This window comes from Rhinolophus hipposideros (assembly GCF_964194185.1).
Source record: "Rhinolophus hipposideros genome assembly, chromosome: 10".
Taxonomy (NCBI): domain Eukaryota; kingdom Metazoa; phylum Chordata; class Mammalia; order Chiroptera; family Rhinolophidae; genus Rhinolophus; species Rhinolophus hipposideros.
This window is the reverse complement of record NC_138056.1, coordinates 51551260-51563516: the sequence shown is the minus strand read 5'-3', so window position 1 is coordinate 51563516 and position 12257 is coordinate 51551260. Positions and strand designations below refer to the sequence as shown.

General features: G+C 43.7%; 1 protein-coding gene across 11 annotated transcripts in view; it reads left to right on the top strand.

Annotated features, from left to right (window-relative positions):
• The window catches only part of TENM4 (teneurin transmembrane protein 4), a 985233-nt gene that overhangs the window by 792448 nt on the left and 180528 nt on the right, over nucleotides 1–12257 (top strand). For all 11 annotated transcript variants that reach the window (XM_081062099.1, XM_081062105.1, XM_081062104.1 and 8 more), the window contains 2 exons: nucleotides 6101–6315; nucleotides 7884–8094. In XM_081062099.1, the coding sequence (XP_080918225.1) occupies nucleotides 6101–6315; nucleotides 7884–8094 (426 nt within the window). The remainder of the gene's footprint in view (nucleotides 1–6100; nucleotides 6316–7883; nucleotides 8095–12257) is intronic.

Below are 12257 nucleotides of genomic sequence, written 5' to 3'. Positions count from 1 at the left end.
CCAATGAGACACAAATTTATTTATCAGTGATGGACATGGTGGTGACATTTGCCATTTGGCCTTCTTAAACAGGACATCCATAGACCCATGTTCTGACTTTCTTAGGGGTCTTTCTAACATGCCATCAATACAAATTCTTTCACTGTCAACCACAAACTCACAAAAATTGGTATCAGGAAAGATGCCTGAGCTTACAGGCCAGTCTGGTGGGCATTCTGGGCAGTGTGGCCATCCCTCAGTCAGCAGAATGGTCATAGCTACCTCCAACCCTCACTGCTTACACTTCTTTCCTCTCCTCTCAGTTAACTTTGAGAGGTCATGGCTTCTGAGCTTCCCTGTCCTTTCAAGAATTTACTTTCCAGGCATCAGTTTGGTTAATAGAGTTACATATGCTTATTGGAGTATCTCTTCAAGACCACAGAAATCATGATCTGATGGGCAAAATCAGCTCTTTACCTGTGGTCATCTTTAAGGGAAGTGAACTGGGGGCATTTTCTTCTACAGAGCCAAATCAGAACCCCTGCCTACTATTTGAGGGGCAGAGCCCATTTTCTCCTTTACAAAGATTTTAAGTCTTAAAACATTGAATAATTTACACTTTTGTTGCCCCTTATTAGGATATGAGGGATCATGCCTAGTACCGTGGGAAGAGCTCTGGTTAGGAGTCAAGAGCTCCAAATTCAAGTCCAGCTGTTGCCACACTGACCTGTGATGTCACCTTAAGCAAATCCCTTAAATAGTCCTTCTGGGCTTCGTTTTCCTCCTCTTTCAAAGGAGGTTATTGAGCTAGATTATCTCCGAGGTCCATTCTAATCAGCAAGTACTGTATAAGAAATTAGTAATAGAATTATGTGACTAACCACATTGCTCTTCTGAAGTTTTTTCAAATTGGCCCTGTCCATGGTCTTGCCTGTTGGACTGTGATACTCAAGCCCGTTTATACTGTCGGATGCCCTAGGTGAATACCGTAAAATGAAGACTGTCTTTAGATCAGCATATACAAACACAGATTTAAGATATACTTAATCCTCAAACCATTGCGACAGCGTCTCATTTAGCAAAATGTATTATCTCCCTTCCATGATCTCTATCAAACATTCTTTAAACAGGAGTTGGATCTATCTGAAATCTCTCACTCTAATGAAATTAGTTTGTGGGTTGTTTAGACAAAGAGCAGGAGGTACAGATAAGAGACAAAATAAAATTGCACCAGCTTATTGGTTTACTTTAATTGGAGTATTTTTGCTTAAAGGGATTATCTGTCATTACTAATGCAAATGGAAATCCTGTATAAAAACCCCTACAATGCAATGCAGTGCTGGAAAATGGTCAGCATCAAAAGAAATTACTGCGACAAAAAAATACATCCGTCTGGAAAAACAAAGGACAAAGCTTTCTATAGTTTATGTGAGACCACATGGTTTTTCATTTCTTTTGCCCTGGTCAAACCAGTGCCTACTCAGTTTATGTTTTTAATGGTGATGCTCACAATCTAGTTCCTTAGACACATCTCAAAGGGGAGGGAAAGTCTCTAACCCTGATGTGAGTGCATATTTCCTGTCTTTTCTGAGGGTATCAAAGAGGAGAGCTGATTCCAGAATTAAGATTGGAGAACCTGTTTCACAATGCTGGTGGAAGCAATGGGTATGATAGAAAAAGGATAAAGTCAACCCAGAGTTTGAATCCTGGCCTTGCCATTTGTCAGCCTGTTGACTCATGCCAGTTACTCCATCTCCTTTGGCCTTAGTTTCCTCATGTGTAGAACAAGGATAACAACACCTATCTTTTCACAGACTAGTGGTGAAGAGGCACTCAACAAATGTTAGTTCCTTTCTTCTTGTTCACTCAAATCACAAGCCATTCTGTCTCAGTTATTAGAATCTCGGAAACCCAGACTAGTTAACATTTCCCTCTCAAAGATCTTACAAAGGTTCAGGGCATTTTTAAATATTTTTAAAGGATATATATTGTTTAATAATACATTGAAACCCACGATGAATTAGTATTTTGAATGTTCACATCTTTGAGAGCAACATCAAACTGCTATTTACATTATTTTTTCAAAGTGGCTGTAACCATTTCAGGGTTATCATAGGACAGAAACCAAATACAGCAGCTTTTCCAAGTGAAGCCACAAGAACTTATGTTATGCATTAATGGAGACAGGGGTGGGGGTGGGGGGCAGGAAGCATTGAATAAACAAGCATTTCTGATGGTTGAATTGGTGGGCTATGGATAGCATATTCTTTCTGCAATGAAATCAAAATTGCCCATCAGTTTGAACCATGCAAATTGCTTCATGCAGGCTCAGCTGGACTCTCCAAAATGAAACAGCTTATTTTGATAACCAAATAAATTTCAAACAGTTGCTAAGGAAACTAAAGGATTTTTTTTGTAAAAGTTATTGCATTGAAAAGAACCAAAAAGGCGGAAGGAGGGGGAGAATGTTAGCTGAATTAGGAATTTAGAACCTATATTGATAGATCTCAGTTCAGGAAAGAAAAGACTATGATTGGGCAGTGCATGGAATTTCATTTCCTCCAAATCTCTCGTATTTGAGCTATCCAATCAGTTCAGAAATTTGTTGAGAAATTTCTTTTATAGACATGATTATTTGCACAGCATTGATATAGGAAGGCTGAATTTGTTATGTTTACAAAGAAAGGACCATTACCAGTAGAATCTGCCTTGTGAAACCTAGTCATTCTGTTGGTTGTCCCGAATTCTGAGTTACACTTTTTGTACTGTTTGTTAAACCTCTGGAGACACCCACTGATTGAATAGTGTCCTTCTAACGAATGTGTTAAGACGCTGACTGTCACCCTTTAACATTGAGGCCTGTTTCTGGGTTCCCACTTCATAAAAGTGGCCAACTTCTCATACCCCAGGATGCCAGGAAGTTCTTCAGTGGGTCTTGGATCTGCCTGGTCTAGCCTTGATAGCTTGCTGGGACTCTGAATTAAATTGGATTCTTGCTCCTAAAAAAGGACAGCACACTCTGCCACCATTGAGAATGGCTTTGAAGAGTTTTAATTAATCGTTTGTTAGTTTAATGCTTTTAAGAAGCCATCTTCTAATAAAAGGGAACCCCAAATGGCTTCATCTCTAAATGGTTTCTCAAGCGTCCTGAACCTCAGTGTATATGTTTTAATACTGTGAGAATTAACTGACCCAATACAGGTGAATGTGCCCACCATGTAGTTGGAGTTTAATAAATGGTAGCTAAAACAACTACCTCTACCTTCATTACTACTACTACTATTACTTATTATTATTATTATTATTATTATTATTATTTTCCAGAATGTACATAGGGATAAAAAGAATTTGATACACAGGACCTTTCTCCTCCATTTGCCTCTACCCTCTCTCATCACTTTCCCATCGGTCAGTTTGGCTATGCAGTGGGGTATTTTCTGTTCTAGAGCTCACAGCTTGGTGCTAACAATTGGGAGGAAAAAATCTTGGGCTATAGGATCTGGAAAGAGGATGGCAGTGGGGTTTTTAAAAGGCAGGAAAGGATTGGAGTGGTTTCAGTCTGAACAGCCCTTAGCCCGGCCAGTCTCACGCCTCTTTGCTACCAGGTCAAGGTACTCAGTGGGCTGTCGCTCTTTCCCCTCAAAAGCCCCCCATCTCATCCCTGTGGTTAGACCCGTGTGAGGACCCCTGGGGACCAGAGGAGAGGAATAATAGAGGTGACATTCCCAGGTGGGGATCCTCTTTCCACTCTCAAACTTTGCCTGTACACTGGATAGGATGGCATCTGGTACAAAGCTCACTGTGGAATCAAAGTTCCAGCATGGCCCTCACAGCTTCAGGCCAAGAAGTCAAAGTCCTGGTGAGGGGTGTGCCCCAGACCAGAATTTACTATTTTTATTTCATTGTATACACACCAAAGACAATTTTTTTCTCCCATTTTGGGTGCTTAGGTGAAATATTAGAGCACTAGAAAAGAATATCCCCCTTCTGCCCCACCTCCAGGGCCAATGTATGCATGCCTCAGGGGGGCTGCAGATCTCCGGAGAGAGTCTCTGGGCTTGGCCCCCACCTGTGAGGCTACAGAACGAAGCCAATACAATAGGTGTCTCCTGAAAACATGCTCACTGAAGGGGAAAATGAACTGTGCATGGTTTTCCAACAGCGTGCCAAAGTGCGGGTGAAGTTTTTGTTATTTATTCTCAGACATAGGGTTTATTTGAAGGCAGACCGTTCTCAAATCTCTCCAGCTCTGACTCCCACCTAGCACTCACAAAGGAAATGAGTCCCTGGAATTGGCAGTCCTAGGCTTATTTCTAGGCAGTTTCTAGGAGCAAAACGCTCAGAACTCATACTGCTTTTGTTTCTTACTCCTTCAGAGCTCTGCTTCCTGAGCAGAATTGGGAGGTGAAGCATATACTATTTTCTATCTGGACTCTAAAAGGATTGTGGTATTGGGGACCCAAAAATCAGATAAGGAGGAACGTGAAAGTAATTCTCTTCCATCTTAACGCTTCGTAAATTTGGCTTCTGTCTCTGAACTGTGAACCACAGTGTAGTAGTTTGTGTCTGCATTTCCGAGGTAAAAGTCTGGGGCACATTCTGTGCATAAAAGAATTAGATGCAAGCTCTTTCCCATGCTAATGACAGAATACTCGCAGTACTTTTACTGAGAGCATGCATTTTAACTTTTTTTTGTTGGCATATTTTTAATTAAAATAACATTTAATGGTTTGAAGCTAAAAACCTGATGTTTCTGCCTCAGAGTTTATAAGAGAATGATAACATATGGAGAAGTTTAACATTTAAATTGAATTTTATTATTTAAAACAGTAAAATATTTTATGACTACAACAATGCCCTGCCAAGCTCCATTTCGTCATTAAATGTGCTTTGTAAGGAATCTTACAAAGCTAGGGAAAAAAAAGACATTTTAATTTCTTATTCCCCAAGTGCTTTTTATAAAGAGTTCCCATAAACGTGTTTTCTTTACAAATGGATTCTTGTTCTCGAAAGTGTCTCTCCTCACATCTTTAGCAACACAACAGACTTGGAACTGGGATACCCAGGGGGTGCTTTCTAATGACAAATAAGATGTAGTCTGTTGACTTGATTATGGCTTGTCATCATCCTACAGTGGTCTTCTAACAGCAGGGAGTCTCCCGCTCTCTCCCGACTCCTCAGAAGGCCAATGTCTGGCAGGAAGTTAGGGTTTATATTTTTCACATGTGAGTGTGTTTAATTACTAAATAGAGGAAGTTTGATAAGCAGCCTTCCTTCCTGGTACTGGGGGAGGTGCCCCCAGATAGCGGTCACTCTCCTGATTGGTGACAGAAATGGTCAAGAGACCTTACTCCTGACTACCCCATCGGCAGCGTACAGGGTTGGGGGCCAGGATCATAGGCTTTATGCCTGAACTTGAGAAAGTCCCTCAACTTTACCCACTTTGAGCACACAAATATTTAAAGACCTCCATCCTAGACAAAGAAGCATTTTTCCTTCCTTCATAAGTACCATTTTCCTCATCCTTCCCAATCCTACCCCTCTTCCCAACACAAACCCTCAGCCACATATGTCAGCCTCAGAATTTGACTTCTAATAATACATACGTAAACTAGTAAACTTGTAAAATACCTTACTCCACTCAGGTCATGCTTCCCACTGCGGGTGGGGGGGACCATTCTGAGTTAGAAATTTAATAACAATACTTGTTTCCTCGATCCTTCCTCTTTTAGCATGCACGCTTTTTCACACACACACACACACACACACACACACACGAGTTATTCTCTTGTGACCACAAATGATTATTTTTAGGATCAAAATATGTCTTAACCAGCTGTGGAATTATGCTGTAAACAGATGGCCCTTGGGGAGGACCCATACTGCTTTGGAAGAATGCATATTTTTAGCATAACAATTTGAGGATCACTGGAAAAAAAGAATAAGTTCTGGACGTTCTTACTCTTCAGTAGGGAGTCGTGGGGGTTGGAGGGTGGCAGCAGACGATTGTAGAGCGCGGTGCAAGAGAGAGGAGAGCCCTGCTGATTTGGATGCTCTGAGCCCTTATTTCGCTGGTGGCTAACCATCATGTTTATGTCTTTCCTCCCCTGTGTCTTGGTAGGAAAACCAAGTAGTTTTTTTCCAGAAGACAGTTTTATAGACTCTGGAGAAATCGACGTGGGGAGACGGGCTTCCCAGAAGATTCCTCCTGGTACTTTCTGGAGATCTCAGGTGTTCATAGACCATCCTGTGCATCTGAAGTTCAATGTGTCTCTGGGAAAGGCAGCTCTGGTTGGCATTTATGGCAGAAAAGGCCTTCCTCCTTCACATACACAGGTAACCGGAACCTTATAGGCCCTGCTGATCTCCAGGGCCACCTACCCAAAGTCAAGATGCCTAATGCTTAAACTGGGATCCTTATCCTTATAGCCCATTGATCCATTTGCCCTCTCTCCAGACCCTACCTTTCACATGAGTGGGGTTATATTCCTGGGACTTTTTAAGAAGAGAGAATTCTAGGAAATCTCTCAATAGCCTTTCTGCTATCACCCAATCTCCTAAGTTAAATCATCCAGGAAATGTAATCTAGAGAAAAGAAGCATGTGCTTTGGAGTCAGACAGACCTGAGTTTCAGTCTTCTCATTGTCAGCTGTGAAACCTCAGACCAGTTCTTACCCTCTCAGAACAAGTTTCCTAATTTATCAAACGGTGATAACGATGCCCACTTATCAGGGCTGTTGAGAAGAATTAAGAATAACATTTATAAAGCAGCTAGTGCAGGACCTGACTTAGAATAAATGTTACTTCCCTAGTCTCTTACATTCTTCCTCTCCTTCAGAGTTTCACATTTACTCAGACACATGTGCACCAGAAACACTTAAAAAACTCCTCCAGGATGCTTGACATATTACCAGTCACGATAGGGAAAGAATAAACTTTTGTAAGGTCCTCCCAGCTCTGGGATTGGAGTAACATAAATCATAGGTACCCAGCAGACATTCCCAGGCCAAATGCAGTCTTCCTAGCCCCAGTAGTCATTTAAGCATTTTAGGTAAAAGCTAAATAGACACATTTGCTCAGGATGGAGTCACAACAAAATAGAGAGAGCCTGGGCCCCTGATTTCTGTATAGAACTGCAGTGCTGGTCCTAGACTTCATGCTTCCAGACACTTTTATGTTGGGATAGAATAAATATGAGTATATCTATCTTGGTTTTCTAAAAGATAATAGATGATAGATAGATAGATAGATAGATAGATAGATAGATAGATAGATAGATAGATAGATAGATGATAGATAGACAGATGGGTGCATGCTCGGTTTGCTTGCTAGTATACCAGCAGAACTTAACCACCTATCTGTTGTTAATTCTGGAGTCTCACACTGGCAAGCTCATCAACTGGCAATTGTGTTTGACACAACATCTATCGAAAGAGTTTCAAGCTAATCCAGTTTAGTTCCCCTAAAACTGCTCCCTGAAACTGGAGTGCTTAGAAAGGATCATTGACAAAAGGAAGATAGATAAAAATCAGCTTTTCATTTGCACTCGACTGACATGGAAGGCCTATCCAGGGCTCCAGTCCTAATCCTCGACCCCTGGGATTCCCGCCATTACTCACACAGAGTTAGAGGTCAGGCAGTCGTTCAGTGGCTGGGTTTCTGATCATGTCCCCACCACTGGAGACCAAAAAAGATCCACTAATTATGCTGCATTCACAGAGACTGTTCCAAAAAATAGAGTCTGGGGAGGACTTGGAGTGGGTCAATCCTCCTTCCTGTGGCTTTGGCCTCTTCTGCCCATCTCAGGTTGTTTCCTTGGGTCCTCTCCAGGAAAAGCCTGAAGAAAGAAGCCAGTGTTGTGGTGAAGCAGGTCCACTGCTGATTACGTTCTCTTTGTCCTTCAGTTTGACTTTGTGGAGCTGCTGGATGGAAGGAGGCTCCTGACCCAGGAGGCACGGAGCCTGGAGGGTCCCCAGCGCCAGTCTCGGGGAGTCGTGCCCCCCTCTAGCCACGAGACCGGCTTCATCCAGTATTTGGATTCAGGCATCTGGCACCTGGCTTTTTACAATGACGGGAAGGAGTCTGAAGTGGTTTCTTTTCTCACCACTGCCATTGGTAAGACACCTGTACCCCTCTGGGGTCTGTGGGATATTGTCTCTTTGCAGAAAAGACGTTTGGGGGTGCTGGAGGCTGACGCTGACAGGGGAATGTGGCTAGCCCAGCACTGTGGAGGCCACTTGCAGTCTGCAAACCTCACCAGGTTTGCTGGGCAAGGAATGGGAGTGAGAAGTAGGGAAACGCGGGAAGGAAGTTCTGTGAGGGACTGGAAGGCCATCTGGCTTCCCAGGATCTGAGCCCAAGGCGGGTGCCCACTGCCTTCCTTGTGTGGTCTGAGGCATTGTGTGTGGACCAGCAGCTGTGTTTAAAGACCACGGGGGGAAACTGACAAAGAGACAGGAACCCTGGATGACCAGCCCCACATGGAGGCAATGCCTCTTTTCTTGTCACTTCTCTGACACCTTCATGTAGTTTATAATGTCCCTTGCTTCAACTCCCTGATTTGTTATTTGCATTTTTGTGGGGGTTTTTTGTTGTTGTTATTGTTGGTTTGTTTTTGTTTTGCTTTTGGAGCCAACAAGCCCTGGCAGATGAGAAAACAAGATAAAAGCTTGGACAGAGAGTGCGAATGGCAGTGCCAAGGGCTGGATGAACAATGTCATCCGTCAGAATGGGGTTTTGTTGAGAACAGAGCTGTCCTGATGTTTTACATGAGTGCGTAACCCCTTCCCTGTCCCTCACAGTGGGAGGGGGCTACAGCTCTCAGTTCAGGCTGAGCCCCTTGGCCACCTCACTAGCGTACGTGGGTCCCGGGAGCCTGGCATCCTGTTCTAAGGAATGTCTCTTCTTTGCCCACACATGTCTCAGACATTGTCTCCTCCTGAGATCGCCACTATGTGCTGTAGGACTTAGTGGTCAGGAGTTCAGAAAACAATATTTTCTGAGTTTACATGGGGAGCACTAAGACACAAGCTGGAGATTAAAATCTCCTAAGGAAAATAAAACACTGCAGAACGACAAAATGTCATTCATCGGAATGCTTGGGAATGGGGTTTCTGCTTCATGAAAAGTTACATGTGGTTACAGAGTTCACCTCAAACCTCTGCCTTCATCCTTGGCTGGGACTCTGTCCCGATGGCACGAAAAACAGAGTTGAATAAAAACCTCTGAATCTGGTCCTTGACCCCTGACACTCTTGCAATGTGACCCCTGACACTCTTGCAAGTCTCTGGTTCATTCCCGCCCCCCCCCCCCCAAACAGCAGTAGTTATTTTCTGGCCATTTTCCCCTTATTTGCAATCTTGCCCTTATTACTGAGGCAGAACATACCTTTCCATTAAATACGGGGCATGATTTATGAGCTTCTGCTGTAACTGCAGTCTCAATATTCTACCCTCTTGGCAAAGTGATGGAGGTGGGGCCGTCAGGCTGCCTCAGCTCTGAGTAGGAAGTGCTCCTTTGCGCTGTCCTAGTGGAAGGGTGTGTCCCCGCTGCTGGTCCCCGAGTGCCCAAAGGACAGGGACTTTGACTTTGTCTCCTCTGCCTCCCCAACATCCAGCCAGCCCCCCGTGTGCAGTGTCACTCGGTTAATAAGGGCATGAGCGTGAGCACAGCCTTTCCTCGCTCAACCCCCATTGGAAGGGCTGTCAGCAGCCGCAGGCCTGGCAGTTGTAGGCAGGCTGTGGTTTTCTCCCTGAACGCCGACTTTTGAGGTAGAGCGGAAAGTATGCTCAGTTGGGAATCTCTACCACTAACCTATGATTTGACCCTGCACAAATTACTTAAATTTTCCAGCTCTTGCTTTCTCGCGATTCTGGACTTTGAGGCTGCAGCTCGGTTAGTTACTGTGACCTCAAGGCTAACGGTGCAGCCCCCTTCCCTGTCACTGGAGAGCCAGGGCTGGTCCTTACCGCCAATTAGGCTGTCACTTTGTGGGGTTTGCCAGACTCCAGACCCTGTTTCTTTCCTCTTTCTGGACATGGCAGCTCCGATTGAGGGACATGATTATCAGCACATCATTAGTGGTGCCTGAGTTACAGCTCCATGGTCTCAGCCTGATTTCTCTTCGGCGTGGTTCCCCAAGTAGCTAGGACATCATGCTTGCTCAGAACTAATGAGGATTCTTTATTTGTAATAACCGAGCATAAATATGAAAGGATATTAATACAAACCCCCAAAGAAAATGACTTTTAATTAGATGTACAACTTAGAGAAATAAAATGTAGGTACAGTCAGGTGCCTTTGCCAACTCTTGGTTTGTCAGAGCCTGCTAACCTGCCTTTGTCATAATTAAGGAGATGGGTTTGCTTTTCCCTCTGGTTCTCCAGTTCTCACCTAAATGATGAAATCTGTCTTCACCTCCCTTCACCCTATAATGTCTTTTAAAGCAGATAGGCCACCCTGTGCTTCTCAGAGTTAAGAAGCACTTGGTGTCTTATTAAAATGCAGATTCTGCTTCCGCAGGCCTGGCTGCCGTCCTTAGATTAAGCATTTCTAACCAGCACCTGGTGACTGCTCAGGTGTGGGCCACATTTTTTGAGTAGCAACAGGTTATCCTATCTTATGAGTACTGTCAAATGTTGTCCAAAGGAATCACCTGGGAAGCTCGTTTACAATCTCCATTCCTGGGCCTTTTCCCCAGGAATGATGATGACACAGTAAAGCCGGATGTAGAGCCCAGGGAATCCTGGTGGTCTGTCCACTCCGATTTGAAAACAAAAGCCTTCTGAGCACCTTATTCCATTCCATCCTTCCCTTTCTGTTCCGTGTTAGCTGTGTGACCTCAGCCAGTCACGTTACTTCTCTGGGACTCATTGTCCCTGTCTGAAAAATGAAGTAGTAATAGTACTTTGCAATCCCCGTTGTGAAGACTAGAGAGAGCAAAGTGCTGGGTACAAGCTTTGGGCGCTGTGCACTCCAGAAATGGAAGTCCTTAACGCTCTCTCCCATCTCTTTCTCCTTCCACTTTTCTCTTGCTGCCTTTCTGACTTGTCTGTCTGCCTTCAAGCTACGATGATTGTTTAATGAATACCTTTTCTTCTTTAATACAAAAACAGACCAGTTCCGATGTTGCTATTAATCCAACTCTCCCCAAGAGTCTCTGGCATTGAGTCTCAGCTGTCTGTGGTTGTTACCTGTGAGCTCTGAGTTGTAATTTGTCTTGGCAGGTTAATTAAAAGTTTAGGTCTTGTTTTAGTGAAGTCATTATGGTCCCAATATACAATGGTAACTCTCAGGTTTGCTCAACACGCAGATTGGAATATGACCCTCCCTTCGTTACATGTTGAAATGCAGGCTACAATTTAAGAAGATCTGAGATGTCAAAATCCAGAGTATTTACGTCTGTTTGTAATTAAGTAACAGGAGAAATAATTGTGTTTAATTTAACAAATGGCTAGATGGTGTACATTTTTGTTTTTCCCTCCATTTAATGCAATCCAGCTGATGATCTCAAATTAAATGAGTTTATCTTTTGCCTTGAAAAAAAATCTAAAAGCACTTTACAAACTGTATATACAAATATATGCACATAGAGACCTGATATTGACAGAGCTTCCTCTGAATTAGATGCCTTTACACACACACTGTGGGGATAGAGCCATAGAGAGCAGTTTCCAGGCTCTCGGCCTCACGTGGAGGGGTGCTGGCTCGGGTAGTAGATGGCCATCAGCTGTGGCTGGTTGGTCGTCAGCTGTAACCATTGAGCCATTGGCCACTAATATAACTGCTGCAGCTACGGAGGAGAGTTGAGGAGAGTTGGTCGGTTGGCAGCAAAGCGACAGCAAGTCGCACGTCGTGTGAACCCAGCCTCCAGTGAGACCATAGTGGTGTGACTCCCCTGCCTATGGCTCCGTGGGTGTTCCTTTTTGGCCTCACCACATCCTGCGTTCTTATGTGGGGAGTGGGAGCAGAGACCCCGCAGGTCGCCCCACACAACACACATGTGCACACGCATGTACGCACATACACCACTAAAACCAAGCAAGTCTTAGAATAAAATCTGGCAGCTCTTTCCAGAAAGAACTGTCTTTTCCCCACGTATGGAGATCCAGAATTTGAAGGTAATGTTGTTTCTGGTCCTGGCTCCATTGTATACCAGTAGCCAAAAAGTAATTTACCATTGCAATTTACAAAGGGCTTGTAAGTACATTCTTTAAGCCTTGCAGTAACTCCATGAGGTGATTATTCTTATTTTTATTATCACTTCCTATTGCAGATGA